This window comes from Mytilus edulis, chromosome 13 (assembly GCF_963676685.1).
Source record: "Mytilus edulis chromosome 13, xbMytEdul2.2, whole genome shotgun sequence".
NCBI lineage: Eukaryota > Metazoa > Mollusca > Bivalvia > Mytilida > Mytilidae > Mytilus > Mytilus edulis.
This window is the reverse complement of record NC_092356.1, coordinates 61,354,512-61,379,248: the sequence shown is the minus strand read 5'-3', so window position 1 is coordinate 61,379,248 and position 24,737 is coordinate 61,354,512. Positions and strand designations below refer to the sequence as shown.

Genomic DNA, 24,737 nt, shown 5'->3' with positions numbered 1-24,737 from the left:
TACTCTTAAGTCATGGACATATGGTGTAAAAAATTGTTAATCAGATATTCCTAATATATTTTTCGGTATGTTCATTTTTAGTTTGTATAAACAACTGTTAACGTCATTATCGAACTACGTTTTTACGTCTATATTTTCCCGGACCATTGCACTTCAGTGTATGGAACCACGTACTTTAGCGTAGATTAATGTGATTATAACATGCTTAAATTCAGTATCGTATTGATGAAAAAATACAATAGGTTCAGGAGCTTGGTGGTGAAAAACCCAATTTGATATTTGCTTGAGGGGTGAATTGGAATTAATAATATAATTGAAAAACTACTTCACTCAATTAAATAAAAAAATAGTGGGTAAAAACCCCAATTTGTGAATTCTTATCTGGAGCTCTGTCAAAGTCGAACCAAACATCAGGTAAAACGCTTGAACCATTCTAAAAATTTGTTAAACATGACCATGATGACCTAGGTTATATGGCTAATTACAACAGAGAGTGCAAATATATGCTTTAAATAAAAATAATAATGTGCAATATGAATTAGCACATTTCTAAAACTTTAGCTTTATGATGTTATGAAGAACGATTGCGTCAATAAAAATTTCAAATAAACAGCACTGAATAATCTTAATTTGTAAATACATGGAATAATTCAAATTTGACAACGGTAGAGTTACAGCAGAGTCTACTTTATTAAACATCGCAAACAAAAGGCCGTTAAAATATAATAATAAATTTTGACTACGGTTAACTAGTTGAACGTGGCTTGGTACTTTTATATCCCTCAAAAAATCAAGCAATTTAAATTGGTATTTATATTCATCATTATTTTAAGATGAGTAAGGTAAGGTAAGGTAAAGAAATAGAAACAGAGACTGTAATAATATATAATATATATACCCAAATGTGAAGCACTACACAAAGTCTAACTACATCTTTTCCTTTATCCCATTTGGTGCCAAAGTTGTTAATTTTCTTATCCAAAATCTATCCTGAGTGAGTCTATCCTCCCTAGACCAAGCAGAGTTGTGGTCAATGATTGTAATGCTCAGTCGGTTGAGATCTGCCTTAGTGTGGCCAGGGGATCTCAAATATCGACTGAGAGGGAGGTCTGGCTTGCATTGGTAGTTGCTACGATGACTGTTTATTCGTTTGTGAAACAGCTGTTCTGACTCACCAACATACTGTTTACCACATGTACACTGTAGGAGATGCACAACATTTAATTTGTAGTCTTGCAATTAACATTGCAAAATATGGTGTATTCTGTACTAGTGGAGTAGGCAAGTCAAGAGATGTTCCGAAAAGTGTAAATATTACCTTTTTGCACCTGGCCTAATCTCTCTTTCCATATCAAAATCTGTTAAAATAAAACATCCAAAAGTTTATTTCAGCTCTCTTCTTTAATTTCCACCCAAAAAAAACTAAGAAATTTATGAGAAAGGGGAAGAATAAAAATAAAAAAACAATACACTATAATTAATTGGAACTATATTCTTGGACAATGAAAAGCGGGATCATTAATTGTGGTCTTTGGCCACTAAGCAGTTTGACAAACACATAATTTTTTATCATTGAGAAGCTTAATATTTCCTTAACAATACACCATGATTAAAACGTTTAGCTGATTTTACAGAGTTATCTCCCTGTATTGTTATGTTCCACCTTAACTTGGCTTAAGGAATGACAGTTATATTTTTTCTGTCTATGAAGAAATAACATATAAAATGTGGTGCATACTGAATAACCTGTGTAGAGAGTAATTTTTAAGTATGCACCACATTTTTTATGTTATTTTCGAATAGACAACAAACATTAATACAGTCATTCCTTACAATTTAGTTCAAAATTCCATTAAAAACATGAGTAAATCAGGAAAAATCTTTCATGACGTCACTGTCACATGACAAAATTGAATCCATGACAAATCGCCCCACTGGCAAATCGCCCCACACCTAATCGCCTCACTTTTTCACAAACTTGCCCCACTTTCTATAAAATTGCCCCACTCTTGTTTACCAACTCGCCCCACTTACGAAAAAGGCTAAAATTCCATTGCAAATAGGTTGGATAACATGCCCCTCTTTTGAAAAGAGTTAAAATCCCGCTGACATAAGGTCTGCCAACTCGCCCCACTCTTAACAAATAGATAAAAAAAACACGATGATTTTATTGGTGCCAACTCGACCCACTTATGAAAAAAGATACAATCCCGTTGTATATCTATATATGTCCCTGCCCCACTTCAATACCCATGAAAACAGTGAAGTGCTATATATCAAACTGCTGTTAATTGAAATCCTGCAATTGTATGATTATGATTCAATTAACAGGTTTTTTTTTCAATTGTTATACAAATAACTAAGCATACATGTATAAAGTTATTCTCCAATAATGATACGAAAATGTATTTGCAATTATATTTTAAGACTGTTAAAAATCATTTCATTTAAAAAAATAACGGTTAAATAAATTTCGTTTTTTGGGGGTATTCTGTGACAGTGTAGATTAGTTTTCATTTAAAAAGTAAAAACACAAAAATACTGAACTCTGAGGAAAATTCAAAAAGGAAAATCAAAAATCAAAAGGCAAAATCAAAAGTCCAAACACATCAAACGAATGGATAACAACTGTCATATTCCTGACTTGGTACAGGCATTTTCTAATGTAGAAAATGGTGGATTGAACCTGGTTTTATAGCTAGCTAAACCTCTCACTTGTATGACAGTCGCATCAAATTCCATTACATTGTCAACGATGCATGAACAAAACAAACATACTCAAAGAGTAAAAATGTCAAAAATAGGGGTACAACAGTCAATATTGTGTTATCATCTTAATATCACTACATAAACAACAAATGTAACAAAGTAGCACAAAAAGGCATACATCAAATTTAACATTCTCATTTTGCTTTTCTTATACGGCTGAATTTATCTATGTAAAGTCTACCCATAAATGAAAGAAGGTTTTCATTACTGGTGTAAAATTGCGCGTTTGAAATTCGCACAGGTAGACATAAAAATAATTTTGTCGTATGACGGCATACATAAATGCAGATTCACGTAAAGTAGATATAACAAAAAACAGACTTGCAGTAAAAATAATAAATAAAATAATGGTGTGGTTCAAAGTATGACGGGACACATAAGTACAGTTTCACGTCAAATACGGCTGAATTTATCTATGTAAAGTCTACCCATAAATGATAGAAGGTTTTCATTACTGGTGTAAAATTGCGCGTTTGAAATTCGCACAGGTAGACATAAAAATAATTTTGTCGTATGACGGCATACATAAATGCAGACTCACGTAAAGTAGGGGCTAGTTGGAGTTGAAAGGGGAAACATTAACGGGATTTAACCCTTTTCATAATTGAGGCACCGGATTTTTTAAAAAGTGGGGCGAGTTAGTAAACCAGTTTGGGGCAATTTTTTTAAAAGTGGGGCGATTTGGTGTGGGGCGTTTTGCCAGTGGGGCGATTTGTCCTGCTTCCACAAAAATTATATCTGCGCTGATAAACAAAACACTGTCTTTTAAAGTTTATATAATTACTATAAGCATCAGCATGATCACATTTTGTATAAAAAAAGATGTGTTTTGATTGCCAATAAGACAACTCTCCTCAAGAGACCAAAATGACACAAAAATTAACAACTATACATGTAGGTCACCATACAGCCTTCAACAATGAGTGCATTTGTACAGGTTAGACAAATCACCAACATGTGGTGTAGATCTCCAAAGTCCTGGATCTTCAAGTAAATGGAGATTAATGGTCGGTATTGTTTGATGCTTTTATTGAATTAGCAAAGTCAATGAAAGTTAACTTTTATTTCAGATAAAATGGTAGATATACTAAGACAGCACCTTACCAAGATAAAAGCTCCATTTGGTGGAGAGAAAGTTTTCAAAGATGAGTGTGCATTCTCCTTTGATAATCCAGTAAGTAGTCATGGTAGTATGACAAACCTTTGATAATCCAGTAAGTAGTCATGGTAGTATGACAAACCTTTGATAATCCAGTAAGTAGTCATGGTAGTATGACAAACACTTTTCTCCTTTGGTAATCCAGTAAGTAGTATGACAAACACTTTCCATCATGTTCATTTGATTATCCAGTAAGTAGTCTGGTAGTATGACAAACACTTTTCATCATGTTCATTTTCTACTCTGGTTCATGGACCAACAATAAAAAAATCAATCAATCTAAATGTGTACACTGATGTATCATGATACATGTATAAATACAGAAAGAACATTTATGGAAAAATTAGATAAATTTTCATAAATAATAATTGCTTCATTTAATTATTGTTCTTAAGGGAATGGTGAATGTGTCCTCAAATTATTAAACAAAGAAATAAAAATAATATCAGTGCTCAGGTTGATTCATTGAATACCTTGTAAATTAATTCTACTTGACATTTTAAGCTTTAACATGTTTAATTTACATTGTACATGACTAACAGTAGGTGTATTCTTGGATGTAGATGGATTTCTATATTGTTATGAATAGGTAATATCAAAACAAATAGAATTTAAACATTTCAAATGTTATCATGGTTATGGTCTTATGGATAGTTGTTCTCCTCATGGCTTTATAGCATCATGGTATTCAATCTGATGCTGTCTGAAATTCCTTTCTTAAAAATTGTATTAGCAGTGTAATGGTATAATTTCTAGAAATAAGATGGTATATGAAAATTTGTTGTTTATAAATCAGAATGAAATGTGAGATTTGTTGGCAGAACACCAGAGTCATGATGACATTTTTGTGTCAGATAACGATTTACTACATAATTTTTCCATTTTTTACAGGAATCGGAGACTGGCTTGTATGTTTGTATGAACAGATTTATTGGACTTGGAAAGCAGTTTGTAGAACCATACTTCAAGAAAACGGGAAATGCTGTATTTCTACATATAAAAAGAATAAGAAAAGAGGTATAGAGTTAAAAGACTGTAGCTAATGATATTTTTAAAATGTATATTATGTTAAAAAAATGAATCATTTTTGTGGAGCGGACATTTTGTAGTTGTCTTAAAACTTCTATATTTATATGCCAGGTGTTTAACATGTTTAAGGTTTTAAGAACACTAGTAATATAAATTTGTCTAATTTTTATTGATTTTATGAACTCAAAATAAAGCCTTTTAATTATCAGTGACAACAACAATGTTTTAGTTTGTGATGAGGTCAGTTGATGATATTTGGTATGCACTTTATAGTTGTATAATCATTGGCACCTCTCATTTCCAAGGAGCACTGACATTGTTGTCTAGCCTTCAACTATAGTTTATGTTTATGATCAAAAGCTAGAATCTAGAAGGAAATTTTATTAAAATTTTGTACCTGTTTATTTGTATTTTACTTATAAATAGACTTAGTTTTTCTTCCAGTTAATATTACATACAGTCTCCAGTTAAAGTTTTTAAAACATTTAGTAGATTCATAAACTATCCTGGATTTTTACCAAACTTGGACAGAAGCTTCTTGCAATCAAAAGATAGTATCGAGAGAAACCTGATTTATTAATCATACAATTTTTTACCATCAGTGAACATAATTTCAAAAAACTGTTACTCTATTTATTCTTTGAGCCTCTACATGGTCTAGTTATGCATTAATTATTTTAATAACTATGCTTGTAATTGTAGATACCTAAGCCAGCAGATCCTCCTGAGAAGAAAATAACAAAACTAGCAATAGGTAAAGCATTATATATATAGATTCTTACATTGAATCAATTCCATACAAGTGGATTATCAGATTTATCCAATAGAGATAGTAAAATTATCAATTTTGAAGTCCATGCCTCATTGAGGACTTTAAAATTTATAATTTTACTATCGAGATTGGACAAATTTGATAATTTACAAGTAACTAAAATAAGAATCTGTTTCTCTAATGATAAAAAAAAGAGTTGTAAACAAATATCTGGATCCCCTTCGAGTGCCTTCCACATTCCACAAAGTTGTCAATTTCATACACACCTGTAAGCATATTTTGATGCATGCAGTGAACTGATAAAGGTTATGACCGTAAACTCATCCAATTGTCAACTGAGATCACCAACACAAGCAACCATGTGCACACATTGATTGAATTTGTTAATACAATGAGTTGTCATGGTTGTGAATGGTTAAATTGGCACAAAATTAGAGAAGAGGTGTTGTACTTCATTGGGTTTAGAAAATAACATCAATGATGAGATGTGTGACTAGGTATAGAAATAATAAGATGTGGTTTGATTGTCAATGAGAAAACTCTCAACCAGAGACCAATAGTGCAAAAGTTAGCAACTCATAACTGTACGACCATTAACAATTAGCAAAACCCATACAACACAACCAACTCTAAAAGTAGTTGAAATGACAAATTAAATGTAAAACAATTCAAACAAAAACCAAAATATCCAAGGTTGGCAAGGACAAAGACAATAAAAATTGATGAAATTATTTGCAAATTCTTTAGAGCTTTGGGCAATTTAAAGCATAGTGTATGGAAAAGACACTTTTCTAGTGTTGACCTTTACATGTTTTCGATGTTGATGGGTTTCTGTTTTTATTGACTTAATCCATTTATTCAGATCTTTATTGTATTTAAATTAAAAAAGTTCAGTTGAATAACACACCTGCGATTATATTTGATATTAATAGGAGTAGAAGGAGGATTCAGTGTAGATGATAAACAGTACGAGTTTGAAGAGAGCCATTCTGTAGTAGTTCTCCCAAGCTGGACAGTGGTACCATTACCTAATCAAGATATACCAGATATGGTAAGAAAGCAACAGAACATGAAATTTTTTTATTTAATATTTTAAAATTTTTCTGTTGAAAGAATAAATCAGGTAAGAATTACTATGGATTCATTATTATTCGTGAATACCAATTTTCATGGTTATTGTGGATATAGTTGAATCAGGAATTTAAAAGCCAATGAATTACAAATTTATATACACATGCAGAATTTGGTGAAACCACGAAAATCAAACACCCACATAAATGTAAGTTTACAAAATTCACGAATACATGTAATTACATTAGTCATTCTCTTCTGTTTAGTTTACCAATAAACCAAAAATGATTTACATTGAAAATTAAACTTATCAAAAAAGAAGTTATGGTATGATTGCCAATGAAACAACTCTCCACATGCGACTAAATAACACAGAAATTTACAATTATAGGTCACCGTAAGGCCTTCAACAATGAGCTAACCCTGTATATGTCTAAAACATATTTGTTTTAAAAGTTGAAGCAGTAAAAAGTATTTATGGTAAAATGAGGTATTTTGTACTTTAGTATTTATCCTATTTTAGGTGCAAATATCTGTTGAGTCTATCCTGTCAGCTGAGGATGCCAGTAAGATGGCTGAGGCTGCTGCAATGGCAGGTACATGGGAAGGAGAGGAAAGAAAAGTGTCAAAGTAAGTATTTACACACAAAAAATTCCAAATTTTCGAAATTACGAAATCCAAATAGAGAGAGTTGAGCAGAATAGCATATTTTTTTTAATGGAAGTTTTACAAGCTAAACATATCATTTAAATTCTGTCCATACTTAAGTTGTTGTTACAGGGCCAATGATGGCTCACTTTCCCTCAGAGTATCATTTTTGTTTTGTTCTCATAGACATTTTAACAAGCATGCTTAGCAAAATATTAGATATCTTTGTCTCTATCGTTTGTTTTCAATAGCATTATCATCATTGTACCTGTCTAATTTGATGAAGTGTACATAAATTATATTTTTATTTATTTGTATTTTATATATTTATATATTTATAGACATGCAGAGAACTTGGTACAGCAAGACAATGGTATAAAAATTCCACCCAAAGGATGGAAATGTGAAAAATGTGACTTGACCACTAACCTTTGGCTGAATCTAACTGATGGCAGTATTCTGTGTGGAAGGAAGTTCTTTGATGGAAGTGGTGGCAACAATCATGCTGTGGAACATTATGATCAGGTCAAACACCCATTGGCTGTGAAATTAGGAACCATAACAGCAGAGGGAGCAGGTAGGTTCTATTGTAAACAAATCATTATAATCACAATCATAAATATGATGGACAGATATTTTGCATAAATCTTGAAACTTTGAAGGACTTTTTGTTGATATTATATAGAACATATAGGAATAAATTCTAAATTATTATAAGTCCAAAAACATGATAAAGGACAACCAATTCTAATATTAAATAGTTTTAAGGATGACGAGTACAGTACACGGTACCATGATTTTAATGATTTTAAGAGTGAGATGATTCGTTTCACAAGTCACTTAAAATGACACACAAGTTATTGGTTTAGTTTAAGAGAAAATGTAGCTCTACATATGGATTTATTTATGATTTTGTTACAGTTTTAAAGTATCAAAACTATATTGAAGATAATTAATCACAGCTCAGTTAAATGTTTAAAGCTCTCATAGATGGATATTTTTGCAAGAAGAATTCGTGTGCTCTCAATATTATTTTGTTTCCAAATCATTGTGATTTTTCAAATTACATGCTAAGAAATTAAAACTTAATTGACATTTTATTTAGCAATTTTCAAAGTGCCCTGAAACTGTTGCAGGATTTTTTTATATCCAATGTACGCATTTACCAGAATTATAAAATAAAACCATATTATTTGTATTGATGAGTTGATGTATATACACATACCCTGTATCACATTTTATTTTTTTCTGTGTTCTAAAATAAGGTTATAATATATAATAACTTTATGCACCTTAACTTTGCTCTGACAGTATCTTTATTTTTGCAGATAGATATGTTTAATTTCTTTTTTTAGATGTGTATTCCTATGAAGAAGATGACATGGTATTGGACCCTTTTCTTGATAAACACCTTACACATTTTGGAATTAATATGAGAGCTTTGGAAAAGGTATAGAATCTTTTTGGCATCTGTGCTTAATTTTAGAACGCCAATGTTACTGTTGGGATATGTCTGTCAAAATGAAAAAAATATAAATTCTTGATTTTCTATCATTTAAAAATTATATATAGGTCAAGTAAATCTCTGGTTGGAATTTGATGTTATAGAAAAAAGTATGATGTAATTTAAAGCAGTTTATTCTTGTAGACTTTTGCAATTTCTTTGTTGGTAATATGTTAGTGGTTTTCTTTGCCGGATGAATTGAAGAATTCTTTCCTGTAGAGAATTTTGATTTTCCTTAAAGAGACAATATTTATACAAGCAAATATTTTTTTATGATTTTCTCTTTGTAAATTACAAAATTAGCCAAAAGTTATTCTCCTCTTTGCTGTATTCTATATAAAATCTTTGTTGCAGACTGAAAAGACAATGGTAGAACTAGATATTGACCTGAATCAACAGTTTGGAGAATGGAATGTGATACAGGAAGCTGGCAGCAAGTTAACTCCCCTGTATGGACCTGGTTACACTGGTATGAGAAACCTGGGTAACAGTTGTTATATGAACTCTGTCATGCAGGTTATCTTTACCATACCAGATTTTCAGAAAAGGTGAGATTATAAGAATGTTTTCATCGGTCATGTTGTCAGTGATATTGTACAAAAAATTTGTATTTACTAGTCAGTAAGGGGGTAACTCCTAGCTACAACATGTCAGTTGTTTATATTGAAGTAAACATTTGTTATTAAAAATAAGTGTTACCTTAAGTTAAAATTCATATTCATTATTGACTTGATTAATTGTATGCCGTTTGTTTACTGTTCAGTAGCAAATACTTCATGGAAATTGAAGATTAGTTGCTGACAAAATATTATGATAATATTCAATTTGTTTTCATTAGTTCATTACTGACGAGGTCAAGTGGACATGGTGGATTTAAAACTAAGTGATTTATGTTCTTGGTATTAATATTTTACAGGTATTCAGACAAAGCAGAAGATATATTCAGTTCAGCACCTGAGGATCCGTCCACTGACTTTAATGTACAAATGTAAGTAAATCATATTTTCAGAATTTATTATCAACTTGAAATGTTTTAAAATGCTGGGAAATGTTTTTTTATGTGTGTCTTTAAGTTTTTTTCCACATTTTATTTTATTGAATAGTATATTACCTCATTTAAGGTTGATCTTCTAGCTATCAACCCTATCATTACTTGGAGTAGGACTTTAAGACAACAGTCAAGCAATTATCTAAGTATTTGCAGATCATATAAAATAGAAGATGTGGTGTGATTGACAATTGACAACTCTCTTCTTAAATGAGTTTATCTTAATGCCTGTTTAATATTGCAACAACTTCCACATAATTATAAGCTTTTATGATTTTATTTCTGTTTAGAAATACTGTAGATTCATTATTATTTGTGGGGTACAAATTTTAATGGATTGCATTGGTGCAAATGACAAGTTACATGTATTTATATTACAGGATATTATATTTTAAAATTCTTCATAATTTCATCTACAAATATTAAAATAAAACATGGTTTTTCATAGAATTACATGTTTAATTATGATTTAGGGCAAAGCTTGGTAGAGGACTTCTGTCAGGAAATTACTCCAAACCTCCAACAGAAAGCACAGATGGAAAAGGGCTGGTATGTAATGTAATATAACCTTTGTTATGAATTGAAAAAAAATATCAGTCAAAGTTTGTTCATGTTACTTAAAAATGATTTGATAAAATACTGTTCATTGATAGAGCTGAAATTACACATACATTTATATAGGATAGTAAATAAACTCATCATAGATACCAGGACTAAATTTTGTATATACGCCAGACGTGCGTTTCGTCTACAAAAGACTCATCAGTGACGCTCGAATCCAAAAAAGTTAAAAAGGCCAAACAAAGCATGAAGCTGAAGAGCACTGAGGACCAAAATTCCTAAAAGTTTTGCCAAATACAGCTAAGGTAATCTACGCCTGAGGTAGAAAGGCCTTAGTACTTTAAAAATTCAAAATTTGTGAACAGTAAATTTATAAATATAACCATATCAATGATAATTCATGTCAGCACAAGTAGTGCAATACAAGGGTGACAAAACGATACATAACCATTTCACTTATATATTTTTTTGTCAAATATGTTTCATGAATGTAGCAGTATTTTTCCTTTCTACATTAAAGTAGATTAGGATTACTTCCTTTTCTTAAAAAATATGCCATAGCATTTATAACAATATGAATTACTTTTTTTGTGGGAAATAAAACCAAACATAAGATTTTAAATGGAATTAATATTTTGTAGCCACCCAATGGAATCCGTCCACAGATGTTCAAAAATTTGATAGGTAAAGGACATCCAGAATTCTCAACAAAGAGGCAACAAGATGCACAGGAATATTTCCTGCACTTAGTAAACTTATTAGAGGTAATAGTAATACGACTCCATTTTTAATAAGATGTCAGATAACATATATTGTGTAACATCAGATACTAACTTTAAAGTTATTTTATTCTCACTCTTCTGCTGGTTTTATGTAAAACATTTTATATACAAATACAAAAGATGAAATTTCATAACTTGGGATTATGGTAAAACTATGTTCTTTTAAATACTCCAGGGCTACTGTAAATATGAATTATACTTGTACTTGTTCGTTACATCAAACACCAGAACCAAACCTTTTTTTTTACACCATCACTATAATTCAAATTTGTCTTTCTGAAAGAGACAAACAGAACATTTAGAAAAAATGGAAGAACACTACTTTATATTAAAATGTAATGTTATTAAATGTAAATAGTTTTATATTACAGAGAAATACACGAGGGACAGATAACCCTGCAGATTGTTTTAAATTCAATGTAGAAGATAGAGTGGAGTGTTTACAAAGTAAAAAAGTCAAATATACAAACCGTGATGATTTTATGTTATCACTGCCAATACCTATGGAAGCTGCCACAAATAAAGGTAAACATTTATGTACATGTGTTCATACTTTTTTCAGTTTTCCTACAGGATGTCAGTGGTTTTAATCAATCAATCATACTTATAAAAGATATCACACAAAATGGGTTTTAAAACAACAACTCCATTAAAAGATGCCATTAAAAAAGAAAATTTGAATGGCCAAAATCATTTACATAACAATAACAGTTATGAGTTTATTCTTTAAACTGAAGTGGAAAAATCTACAAATACTGGTGTATATATAGCATTGTATCTACCAGAGAAGACTTAAAACTGACTAAATACCCTGCAAATGTTATTTGAACTATTTAGAATGAAGGTAAATAGCACTGCCAAAATCACTTATGCTACAGCAATAACAGGTTTATGTAAGTTTTGAAAATTCATGTGAAAACTGACACAAATACAAGTATATTTCTCTGCTAATACTAGTGATAGCAGTCACAAAAACTGGTTTAATGCCCTACCAGTATTGGCTGACTCAAAGACAGATGAATATACTAACAAATAGTAATGAGAGCTGCCTCAATTTACAAAAGCAATACAGAAGGAAGGTTCTTTTTTTCACACCATACTGTGATATGATAGTAAGAAATAGATGTTTCATGGTGATCAGTAGTATCAGAGATATTGAGGTGATCTGTATTATCAAAGATTTTCATGGTTATAAGAGATTTACTTTCAAGAAAAAATATATATGGAAATAAAATTTATGACATGTCTTGGATCATTATAAAAAGACTAATTCTTCTTGAGCAATATTTATTTGTTGTTTTATATTTGTAATAGATGAAGTTGCTGCATATGAAGCTAGAAAAGCAGCAGCTGAGTCGCAAGGAAAAAAATTGTAAGTAAGCTGTCTTAAAATCTTTTGGAGTAAAAATGTTTTTTCATATACTGCAAATTCAGAAATTTCATGGGGCATTTTTTATTGAACAATGTTTCAAAATGCAAGACAAATACTGTGATTCAGAAAATACTGATTTATACAAAGTTACAACCAAAGCTATCAAAATTTAATGCCAGTTTTTTTGTGACACCTTTCACACTACAAATATTTAATACTGAACAGCTACATATATAGGGTATTCAGTTCAACATAAAAAAACTTCATTACAAAGTTGAACAGTGAAACACCTCAGGAGTGACATCACATTCACAGAAGGGAAATAACCCATCTTTCTTTAAAAGAGGGACGGAAGATACCAGAGGGACAGTCAAACTCATAATTCGAAAATAAACTGACAACACCTTGTAAAAAATGAAAAAGACAAACAGACAAACAATAGTAAACACAACACAACATAGAAAACTAAAGAATAAGCAACACGAACCCCACCAAAAACTAGGGGTGATCTCAGGTGCTCCGGAAGGGTAAGTAGATCCTGCTCCACATGTGGTACCCGTCATGTTGCTTATGTAATAACATGTTGAACTACATGCTGATGTATTTATATAATATACATATCACTGATTTTGATACAAGTTTTTGGTAATAACTCCCATTAGATGAATTTTGTTGATGATACAAAAAAATCATTAATTAATTGAATTATTATTTGAACAGTAAAATTGAACAAGCCACCAGACTTCCATTTCAGCTCAGCAATGTTGTTCGTTACTGCTGATAATGCATTTTTGTATTTATCAATTTCAATTACAATTATAAGATATTTTGTTTTTTTATAAGTCAAGAGAACAAAACAAATTAAACATCTAATTCCCTTTCAGAGATCCAAAAGACCTAGTTCGTCCCAGAATTCCTTTGGTTTCCTGTTTAGAATGTTTTGCTGCATCGGAAACTATAGAAGATTTTTACAGTTCAGCAATAAAAGGAAAATCTGTAGCAAGCAAGTAAGTAACATTCTATGGCAGTAAGAATTTAAACTTGATACTATTTTGATTTATTTATTTATTTTTAGCATGAATCTGTTTTTTGTAAATCGGGATTAATAACATTTAATTTCTATATAAAGGTTTTGACAAATTCTGTATATTAGCACTAAAATGTGTGGTTCACGGTATCCCATAAAACTCATGAATGATGAAAAATTAATAGTAAAATAATATTTTCTGGTTAACATAATCTTCTTTTACCTGAACATTATTGTAATTAATGTTCAAAATAAACAAAGAGATGCATGATATACATGTACAAATTAAAGTGTCAGAGATAAATTAGAAGAAGAAAATGTGATTTTCGATTTCTTATTATTCATGCTGACACATTAAACCTATAGTTCATACAATTTTATAATAAACAATAAGATATGTAATCGGGCTGAAGTATTATAACATTTTTATTCCAGGAGAAATAGATTTTCTACATTTCCAGACTTCTTAATGGTACAGTTAAGGAAATTTACAATTGGAGATGATTGGGTCCCTAGAAAACTAGGTATGTTTTTTATTGTTTGTTAATAGAATATGATGAGCATTCAACACATATACATAAGAACCCTTTTTTCCGTCTGTATGTCCCAAAGTTGTTTTCCGTTCTCTAACTTGAGTATCTCAATCAAATGTTATGAAACTTATCCACAATGCTTATTTAATACCACAAATTACAGATCAAGTTTGCATTTTGTTGAAGTCACTTTAATTGTTTTTATTTTTGTCGAGACTGCAACTTTTGTTGCAGAAAGCTCGACATAGGGATAGTGATCCGGCGGCTGCGGCGGCTACGGCGGCGGCGTTAGCTAACTTTTTAAAAGCTTTATATTTTAGAGGGTGGAAGACCTGGATTGATCATACTTTGTATATAGATGCCTCATATTACGATGTTTCCGTCAGTCACATGTCAAATGTCCTTGACCTCATTTTCATGGTTCAGTGACCACTTGAAAAAAAAGTTCAGATTTTTTGTAATGTTGAATTCTCTCTTATTATAAGTACAGTCGATTCCACTTAATTGCATACCGCTTAATAGCATAATTCGGTTATTTGCATACTTTTCTCCTGCACAAAACCATTTCCCATTCGTCTAATGATAAATTGTCCGGTTATATGCATAGCCTTACAAGTGGCATTTCGGTTAATTGCATAGAAAATAATCGCCAGCTAGATATGCTTAGTTAAAACTGATGAGATTTTTGACCGGAAACGGCAATTTGGTAAGTATATTTTTCTTGAATGCATCATTATTTCACATTTACTTCTGTGTTATTTGAATAAAGTTTTAAAACAGTTTCTTTCGTTTTTATATGATTATAAAAAAGTCCTCGATGTTTACACAGGTAAAGTTTCCATATTCTATTTTAAGCCTTGAGGTCATAAAAATGTCAATCAGCTGATTGTTGTAAAAACACAACCATTCTATGATCTATTTCCAAAGGTGTTAATTATTGATTGGGTTTCAAACATTGTTCATAGATTAAATTTTTGATGAATTTTTAAAACATTAACGCCTGCTAATTATCGATCTTTATCCAATGTGTTAATCTCGTAATTCGGCTAGGGGTGATCTACATTTATGTTAAATATTACAGGACATTTATATATGGTTGAAGAATTTTGTAATTCAATCTTTCATTTTTAAATATTTTTTAAAAGAACATTTACTTCCAATTATCATATTTTCTAACTTTCAACACTCGTGTCCAGCAAATAACCCGTACAGGGCCCCATTACTTGTTAAAACTGCTTTGCATACACGAGGTTAAAGTACAAGTGTTACATCATTGTGCAATCGGTAAATACTGCATATTAAAGGCAGTTCATTACACATTTATTGTTTAAAATGATTATAAACTGTGTACCATTGTTAAACAGTTTGTTTTAATCAAAGCGTAACAATGTAATGTGTACATCCGGGTCATAGAAACAAATCTATTTTTAGAACAATTTTATTTTCGTATCACAGGTAAAGGAAAAGTCGGTACATAAATAAACTAAAAACAAAATGTGTTTATAAACTTTATTGAAAGAATGCACAATGAAATAAAATGTCTGACACTAGACAAATATTTTTATTAGAATAAATAAGCAGTCCATATGTTGTAATTGGATTTTGGACGTTCATCTTTCTTCTGAAGGGATTTCCTTTACTGATCTGCACTACCGACGTTATTTGACTCCGTAATTTGGCATTTCGGATATAAGCATACTCCGCTTTATTGCATAATATCGTCTGACAAATAGGCTATGCAAATAACCGGAATGTACTGTAATAGGATAATTATATTTGGTATGTGCATACCTTGCAAGGTCCTCATGCCTGTCAGACAGTTTTCACTTGACCTAGACCTCATTTCATGGATCAGTGAACAAGGTTAAATTTTGGTGGTCAAGTCCATATCTCAGATACTATAAGCAATAGGTCTAGTATATTCGGTGTATGGAAGGACTGTAAGGTGTACATGTCCAACTGGCAGGTGTCATCTGACCTTGACCTCATTTTCATGGTTCAGTGGTTATAGTTAAGTTTTTTGTGTTTTGGTCTGTTTTTCTCATACTTTATGCAATAGATCTACTATATTTGTTGTATGGAAATATTTTATGATCTATATGTCAGTCCTGCAGGTTTTATTTGACCTCGACCTCATTTTCACGGTTCATTGCTCAGTGTTAAGTTTTTGTGTTTTGGTCTATTTTTCTTAAACTATAAGTAATAGGTCAACTATATTTGTTGTATGGACGCATTGTTAGCTGTACATGTCTGCCTGTCATGGTTCATCTGACCTTGACCTCATTTTCATGGTTCATTGGTCTTTGTTTAGTTATCTTGGTTAATGCTAAGTTTATGTGACAGTTTTTAATCTATACTATTAAACGAGAAGACCTCATTTTTGGTGTCGCTTCTCTTCTTTCCACAATAAATTAATCAACACGACTCTGTGTCCTATATATACAGTGCATAGTCGCATTTGTCATCCATTCATATGATTATTCAGATTGAGTTATTTTGGGAGAAAAACGAGAAAAAAGGCATTCGGATATTGTCCCGTCATTGGACGAAATTTTAAGTCAGATTATACTTCCGGTTTGCGTTTTTCTGTATACTTTGAACAAACAAATAGTACGAATAAAGTGTATTTTATTTACAAAATTCATTGATTACAAAAGAAAAAGATGTGGTATGATTGCCATGTTGAGACAACTCTCCACAAGAGACCAAAATGACGCAGAAATTTACGACTATAGGTCACCATACGGCCTTCAACAACGAGCAAAGCCCATACCGCATACTCAGCTTTAAAAGGCCCCGAAATGACGATGTAAAAAAATTCAAACGAGAAAACTAGCGGCCTTATTTATGTACAAAAAAGGAACGAAAAACAAATATGTAACACACAAACAAACGACAACCACTGAACTACAGGCTCCTTACTTAAATGTTCATAACATACTACAGTGTTCTCCCCAGAAATTTTGGATAGCATCACATTTTGCGTAAAAAAATATAACTGTATTTTTTTTTAATGTCATTTGTCGCGTCGCGTTGATGCTCTATTTCCTTTATATGTTTTAGTTTATATTGTTCAATTCATAACTGAGAATACAATTAAACTATAACCACAAAAACAGTTGTTTCAGTTTATGTTTTCTTTATTCATTTATAGTTACAGAATTATTTTTTTCCTAGCTAGCTTGTGCCAAATAAAAATAAATATGTGGTTTCAGTTACCCAACAATAAGTCAAATGAATGAATGGTTCATTATAGTGCAACCTGTATATATACAAAACTAAATATCTAGTACCCAAAATTAACTAATTTTTATATTATATTAAGTAAAGATAAAGAAGCAAAAAAAAAATCACTTTAATTTTTTTTTTATCATGTTTATGAATATCATTGTTTCATGGCACTCAATGAATTAGTCCCAGTTATTTCTTATCTTTACATCAAAATGATATGTATTTTTAACAAAGTTATCTAACAAATAGTCTGTTAATGCGTAGTTTTCTCAATTGGTATATTTTTTCTGTCTACTGTCCATCTGTTGTCATTATCGTGAAAATGCGGATTTTGTCATATCTGGTCCGGTTCCAATTCGTAGTTTACACAAAAATGTGTAATGGCGGCCGTAGAAATTACGAAAATGAGTCCGAGAATAAACATTGTTTGACAAAAGATTGTGAATGAATAAGACGCTTTTAATGCATTAAATGGATTAAACATAAACTTAAGCCAGTTATGATAACTTTTTAAAGAAGTATAAAACTTATTTTAGCTCAAAACCAAAATTCTCGTTCTCGTATTACCGGAAGAGAAAGAAAGTAATTTTTGGAGAGTTGCACAAAACAAGGATTTGTATAGTATACTATACAAATCCTTGCACAAAATAAACGACTTTTAAAAAAAAAAAAAAATCGTTTCAATCTTTGAAATTTCGTTATACAAAACGTAGATTTCGAATTGTTTTGGGATTGCATTTTTCCATGTCGAAATTGGTGATTGCAGACACGTGGTATTAGTCATGTCACAAGTGTCAGCTTTGGATATTCGCATCCAAACAGTTATAACCCTGAGGGCAATTAACACCTGGCTATTTAATCTCTTAATTGCTTTTAATGTCCGACTTAAAGGGATTACAATTAAAGGTGATTTAATTTTTATGATCATAATCGATAATAGATGAAAGTTCAAAATTGAGGACAAGTATTAAAATATAGCATCTTCAAAATAATTATAGCGTCGCGGGAATTATTATAGCATCACGGTGAAAAAATATAGCGTCGCGGTACCGCGACGCTTAAACGGCCTGGGGAGAACACTGTACCAAATGTATGTTCATATTGAAATTGATAGAAAACCAAAAATTGGGAAATGAAGGAGGAGGTATAAAACTTCTAACAACACTTTACATACTTTTAACTCCGCTCTGAATGCCCGCGATTTCGCGGGTGTGTTCTAGTAAAGCTTTATACTTAGGACTATCAACATAATATCAATAATTAGTAAAGAAGGCGAGACATTTCAGCATGTGCACTCTTGTTTTATAAAAAGATAAATAAGTGAATCTTAAGTTTCTGTTCTCAAACTTAAGTTTGCCTCAACCAAATGTTATGAAACTTATACACAATACTTATTACCACAAAACTCACATCTAGTATCACTTTAACTGTTTGTCAGTTTATATGTCTCTTATAACTTTATATGATATGGACACATCCCCATTTAATAAAATTGTCTATTTATAATTAAACAATTATACTATGGCTTCATCACCCTCAGACAAAGTAGACCTTGGATAGGTTTGGCTATTATATTAAGGTTATTTTTGGTCATATAGATCTTCAACTGTTTCAGTTTAAATACATCCTGGCTATCAAATATTTGGCTTTGAGTGTTCAATATGATTAATTTAAGTCCACAAAATTGTTTTGGATGCATGATATTTATACAGTTTTTTCCCATATTCATTTAAATACAAGAACAGAGATAATACTTCACATTTAGGTTCTAAGTATATTGTCTGTAGTCTCTTTTCTTCAAAATCTGAGATGATATAATGTGAGAATATTTTGAGTTTTAGAAACAATAGCTCTTTTCTAACTTTAATCCTTAATCAGATAATATGAAAACATTAGACATATATAGAAATAATTTGAAACAAATTTATTTTGATTACAGATGTTTCAGTAGATGTTCCAGATGACCTTGACCTAACACCTTTACGAGGGTTAGGAAAACAACCAGGGGAGGAAGATTTACCTGGTGAACAACAAGAAGCACAAGGTTTGAATAAAATTTATTCAGTTTTTTTGGTTTTGTTTAATGCCATCATTCCACTTGCATGTTCTTTTCTTTTGATATTTGTCACACAAAATGTTGTCATTGACTATTTTTACTACAAACCTATTGTTTCTTTTTAATAAATAGATAAATTTTCTTTTTATAGTAGGATTGAGAAAAGAATCAAATTGAATGTATCATTCTTAAAAGAAGTTCTTGTATAAAGATTTTTACCTATGATCTGCTTTTTTGGCCAAAATTCTTATTAAAGAAGGAAAAAACTTTTAACAGCAAAATAATGCAAAACAAGATCTACAATAGTTTATCATAACTGAAATTGTATTGTACAAATAGGTCACAAAGGTGAAATGTCTGTCCACCTTTGACCCATAAGATTTTTTGTGTTTTTGGCAAAAACTATCAAAAAGAGAAAACTAATCAGATAAAATGTTCAGCAATACAAGGTCAACAAAATAGGGATTTTTGTCGTGAATTATATAATTCTAACCAACAATTTTGGAGAGTGGGGAAAGTTGAAGATGTACATAAATCCAGGTTTTTTAAAGAAAAGAAAGAAAAATATTAAAAAAGATTTAGTAAACTATTTCATAGCAATCTTTATTTTCAGAAGTAAGAATAGATGAGGCAACAGTACAACAATTAGCTGACATGGGTTTTAATGTAGAAGGTTGTAAAAAGGCTGTGTTTAATACAAACAATAGTGGAGTAGAATCTGCCATGAACTGGGTGATGGAACATATGGAAGATCATGGTCAGTAAATTATTATACCCCTCCTTTAAAAAAGAAGGGTTAAACTGTTTTACCTCTGTCTGTTCTTCAATTGGTCAGTTCGTCCATCTGTCCCATGAACATTTTTCATCCCTTATTTCTCAAGAATTACATCATAAGCATTTCTGAAATTCGGTTTCAGGGTTTACATGAATCAGCTCACTTTGTAATGTGCTTTTTCAAATTTATTACTCAACAACTTGCTGTTTACTGAACACTTACACATCATTTAACACATGACATTCAAGCAGTTGAAAATTAAGTAAGTTAGGAAAGGGCCATATTTGGCCACGATTATAAAATTCAATTGTACAAGATAAAATATGTTTTAATTTGTCTTAAAGACATGTTAGAAAGTAAAATTGAACTATATACGTCAAAGTTTTTATTCTAAAGAGTTGATTTCTACATCCAAAATAAATCAAAATAAGAGATAAATCCAAATAAGAGATTTTGACGAAAATTGACAAAATTGGCAAGATTTCAACCAAATTTAGGACCAGGAAACATAGAGAGCAGGCGTCGACAAACTAAATATTCAAGTTAAACATGTAAAATGTCAATACAAGCATTGTGTTAAAAAAATCTTTTTTGTCGACGTATGCACTCTATGTTTCCTGTCCAATAATCAATGCAAAATTTACCAATTTTCAATTTTCATTGATTTTTCGTGGAAAATCAAAATGAGTAATGTTTGTGACGTCATCAGTAGAACGCAGGAATGTAAATTTTTAACAAATAAGCTTATTTCATATCTAGTCAATGTATTAGCTATGATTCATTGTGATATTGATAAAAAAAATTATAATTTAAAATTTGAGGTAAAAAAGAGGGCCATTTTAGGGTCTTATTGAACCTACTCCTTTATCTCAGGAACTATATTACATGGATTTCTGAAATTTGATTTGATACGAGTCAGCTATACCTTGTGATGCGTTTTCAGATTCATCACTCAACAACTTCCTGTTAACTGAATACTTATATTTTGTCAGGTTTATCAGTGAGCAGTAGCTTGTAGTTTCACTCGTCATGATTGTCTAGCCCATATAAGTAAGATATAACAAATAAGGTGGAAAATACCAAAGGTTACTAAGGTGCTGCTAAACAGTAAACAGATCCTGCTCACCATGAGGCTATATAAAGCCAATAAGCATGTATTTGTTTAGATAACTTCAATAAAATCAAAACAATATCCAACAATACATAGTTCTAGGTAAAGGAATATGCAAGGTTTCTGCAATCACAAAAATTGGTACCAACAAAAATGAATGAATCCACAGTATATTGCTTGAAAGTGTGATAAGACTATAGGAAATTGTTAGCCTTATTTTTATGCATATTATATTATTATATTTTCAGATTTCTCCTCACCATTCCAGTTACCAGGACAACAGAACAAGAAAGATTCGTTTACACCCAATGAAGAGTCATTGGTGATGATAATGTCTATGGGGTTCAGTAGAGAACAGGCAATCAAAGCTTTGAAAGCTACAGTAAGTAAAGTTTTTACATCACTTAATATCAGTATAATATTGCTTTTAGTTGAGCTGTTCCATTGGAACAAACACGGTATTGTCACAAAATAAAAGCCTTCATAATATTTTTGAAGTTCCAAATGGAAAAAATGTTATGGAATATTATTATACCCCACGCAACGGGTTGCGGAGGGTATAATGTTTTTGACCCGTCCGTCCGTCCGTCCGTCAGTCCGTCCGTCTGTCAGTCCGTCAGTCCTGTTTCTTGTCATCGCAACTCCTCTCAAACCACACAACAGAATTTCACGAAACCTTTTCAGATAATAAGGACATACTATCTAGTTGTGCATATCGACGGGAAATTGCTATTCAATTTTTTTTCTAGGAGTTACGCCCCTTTGAACTTATTTACTTTAATGTACTACTGCAACAGTTTGTCATCGCAACTCCTCTCAAACTACACAACAGAATTTCACGAAACCTTTTCAGATAATAAGGACATACTATGTAGTTGTGCATATCGACGGGAAATTGTGATTCAATTTTTTTTCTAGGAGTTACGCCCCTTTGAACTTATTTACTTTAATGTACTACTGCAACAGTTTGTCATCGCAACTCCTCTCAAACCACACAACAGAATTTCATGAAACCTTTTCAGATAATAAGGACATACTACGTAGATGTGCATATCGACAGGAAATTGCGATTCAATTTTTTTTCTAGGAGTTACGCCCCTTTGAACTTATTTACTTTAATGTACTACTGCAACAGTTTGTCATCGCAACTCCTCTCAAACCACACAACAGAATTTCATGAAACCTTTTCAGATAATAAGGACATACTACGTAGATGTGCATATCGACAGGAAATTACGATTCAATTTTTTTCCAGGAGTTACGCCCCTTTGAACATATTTGCCCAATATACTACTGCAACCTTTTGTCATCGCAACTCCTCTCAAACCACACAACAGTATTTCATGAAACCTTTTCAGATAATAAGGACATACTTTGTAGATGTGCATATCGACAGGAAATTATGATTCAATTTTTTTTCTAGGAGTTGCACCCCTTTAAACTTATTTGTTTCAATGTACTTCTGCAACAGTTTGTCATCGCAACTCCTCTGAAACCACACAACATAATTTCATAAAAACTTTGTAGATAATAAGGACAAACTATGTGCATATTGACAGGAAATTATGACTCAATTTTTTTTTCTTATACAATTTTTTTTTCTTACACACATTTCATTTCTCCAATGACAATGTGGGGACGTGGGGTATGTGAGCGTGCTCACTAAGGTTCTTTAATTGCCACTGAAATAGATAATACAGTAAATGTTCCTATCAGAATAAGTGGTATAGTATATTTTATCAGGATTTGTTTATAACAAAGTTTCCAGTGGAACAAATATACATTGACAGTACTAAGGGAAAGTATTTTCAAATAAGATAGCTGTGCCCTAAAGAGAAAAACAACTAATGATTAAGATTTGATATGACATTATTATGCCTTTTATTATTGAAAATATCGTATCTAATTTGACCTACTGGGGTATTAAATTTGTAACTTAAAAGTGTCATGTTTGTTTGTTTTACCCTCTGCAACGACATGGAATGGGGTGATGCTGGAGACAAAAATATTTGAACAAACTTTGAAGATCTAGAGCACTGAGAAGCCAAAAAGGACCAAAAGAAAAGCCAAATTTGGACAAAGAATCTGTTTTGTTAGTTTATAATCATTTCCATTATTTTTAAAAGCCAATTTCAACAACACAATATCCTTATTTTCATACCAGTATAAATTGTGTTGCAAGATATTGTGTAAACTTACTTGATGATAGCAAAGATCTGGTATTGTAAAAGTATGTAAAGTTATGCATGAAAAACCTGTTGTGTAAATGTTATTATTTTATATTTTTGTTTTAGGAAGGAAATGTAGAGAGAGCAGTTGATTGGATATTTAGTCATGCTGATCAGCTGGATACCATGGAAACAGAGGAATCAACACCTCAAGAAACTTCTAATGTTAGGGATGGAAATGGAAGTAAGTTCATCAGATTTTTGGATACTTGTACGATTTTCAATAAGAACCCATTTTACTTGTATATGTTGTGTACCAATTGTTATGTTATACAGCATTTTTGTACAAGTTAGCAGTGTTTCAGAACTGCTTACTGTGGATTCATTTATTTTCGGGGATCGTTGCATACAAAGCCAATAGAAAATTTATGATTTGATGAACAATTGAATTTGTGGTTCAACTGAATCCAAGAAAAACAAAAAAATGGTATCCAATGAAAATTATGAATCCACAGTAACAGTTTACACAAATGGATGATGCAAACACACATTCTTTTGTTTAGCAAATTTCTGTCATGTTCTATTACATTATACATGTTATACGGGCTATTAAATTCTCTGCATTGATACAAAAAACCTAAGAACACACAAAGACTTTTTATGGATATGATTTTGGTATAAGGAATGGATGATAACTCATATTTCTGACTTGGTAAAGGCATTTTCTTATGTAGTAAAAAATTGGCACTAAATGACAACTTGAAATAGAATGTTTTTATACTTAGTTTTCTTTGATCACAATATTTATCTATTTTCAGAATATAAACTGGTTGCCTTCATCAGCCATATGGGAACATCATCACTAGTAGGCCATTATGTGTGTCATATTATAAAAGATGGACGCTGGGTGATATTCAATGACGAAAAGGTAGCTGTCTCAGAACATCCTCCCAAAGATCTGGCTTATTTATATCTATACCAACGAGTTTAAGAAAACATTAATAAAGAAAAAAATCCATTGATTAGTGCTTTATGACTGAAATTATTGTGAAAAACTTTGTTATAGTACTTGTACAACAAATGTTTTATGTATGCAAAATAAAATTTTGCAATTAGAAAAA

The 24,737-nt window shown here is 31.2% G+C and overlaps 1 protein-coding gene across 2 annotated transcripts in view; it reads left to right on the top strand.

The window, feature by feature from the left end:
• The window catches only part of LOC139500712 (ubiquitin carboxyl-terminal hydrolase 5-like), a 27,397-nt gene extending 2,660 nt beyond the window's left edge, over positions 1-24,737 (top strand). The window contains exons 2-21 of one of the 2 annotated variants that reach the window (XM_071289537.1): positions 3,840-3,943; positions 4,820-4,945; positions 5,660-5,711; positions 6,662-6,780; positions 7,324-7,430; positions 7,790-8,025; positions 8,804-8,898; positions 9,307-9,500; positions 9,869-9,940; positions 10,474-10,549; positions 11,203-11,325; positions 11,715-11,868; positions 12,658-12,715; positions 13,600-13,722; positions 14,178-14,266; positions 19,446-19,550; positions 20,176-20,319; positions 21,697-21,830; positions 23,743-23,860; positions 24,435-24,737. In XM_071289537.1, the coding sequence (XP_071145638.1) occupies positions 3,845-3,943; positions 4,820-4,945; positions 5,660-5,711; positions 6,662-6,780; positions 7,324-7,430; positions 7,790-8,025; positions 8,804-8,898; positions 9,307-9,500; positions 9,869-9,940; positions 10,474-10,549; positions 11,203-11,325; positions 11,715-11,868; positions 12,658-12,715; positions 13,600-13,722; positions 14,178-14,266; positions 19,446-19,550; positions 20,176-20,319; positions 21,697-21,830; positions 23,743-23,860; positions 24,435-24,607 (2,397 nt within the window). In that variant the 5' untranslated portion in view covers positions 3,840-3,844 and the 3' untranslated portion in view covers positions 24,608-24,737. Of the gene's footprint in view, positions 1-3,839; positions 3,944-4,015; positions 4,024-4,819; positions 4,946-5,659; positions 5,712-6,661; positions 6,781-7,323; positions 7,431-7,789; positions 8,026-8,803; positions 8,899-9,306; positions 9,501-9,868; positions 9,941-10,473; positions 10,550-11,202; positions 11,326-11,714; positions 11,869-12,657; positions 12,716-13,599; positions 13,723-14,177; positions 14,267-19,445; positions 19,551-20,175; positions 20,320-21,696; positions 21,831-23,742; positions 23,861-24,434 lie in introns of those variants that run through there. The other variant, XM_071289538.1, reaches the window with a different exon arrangement.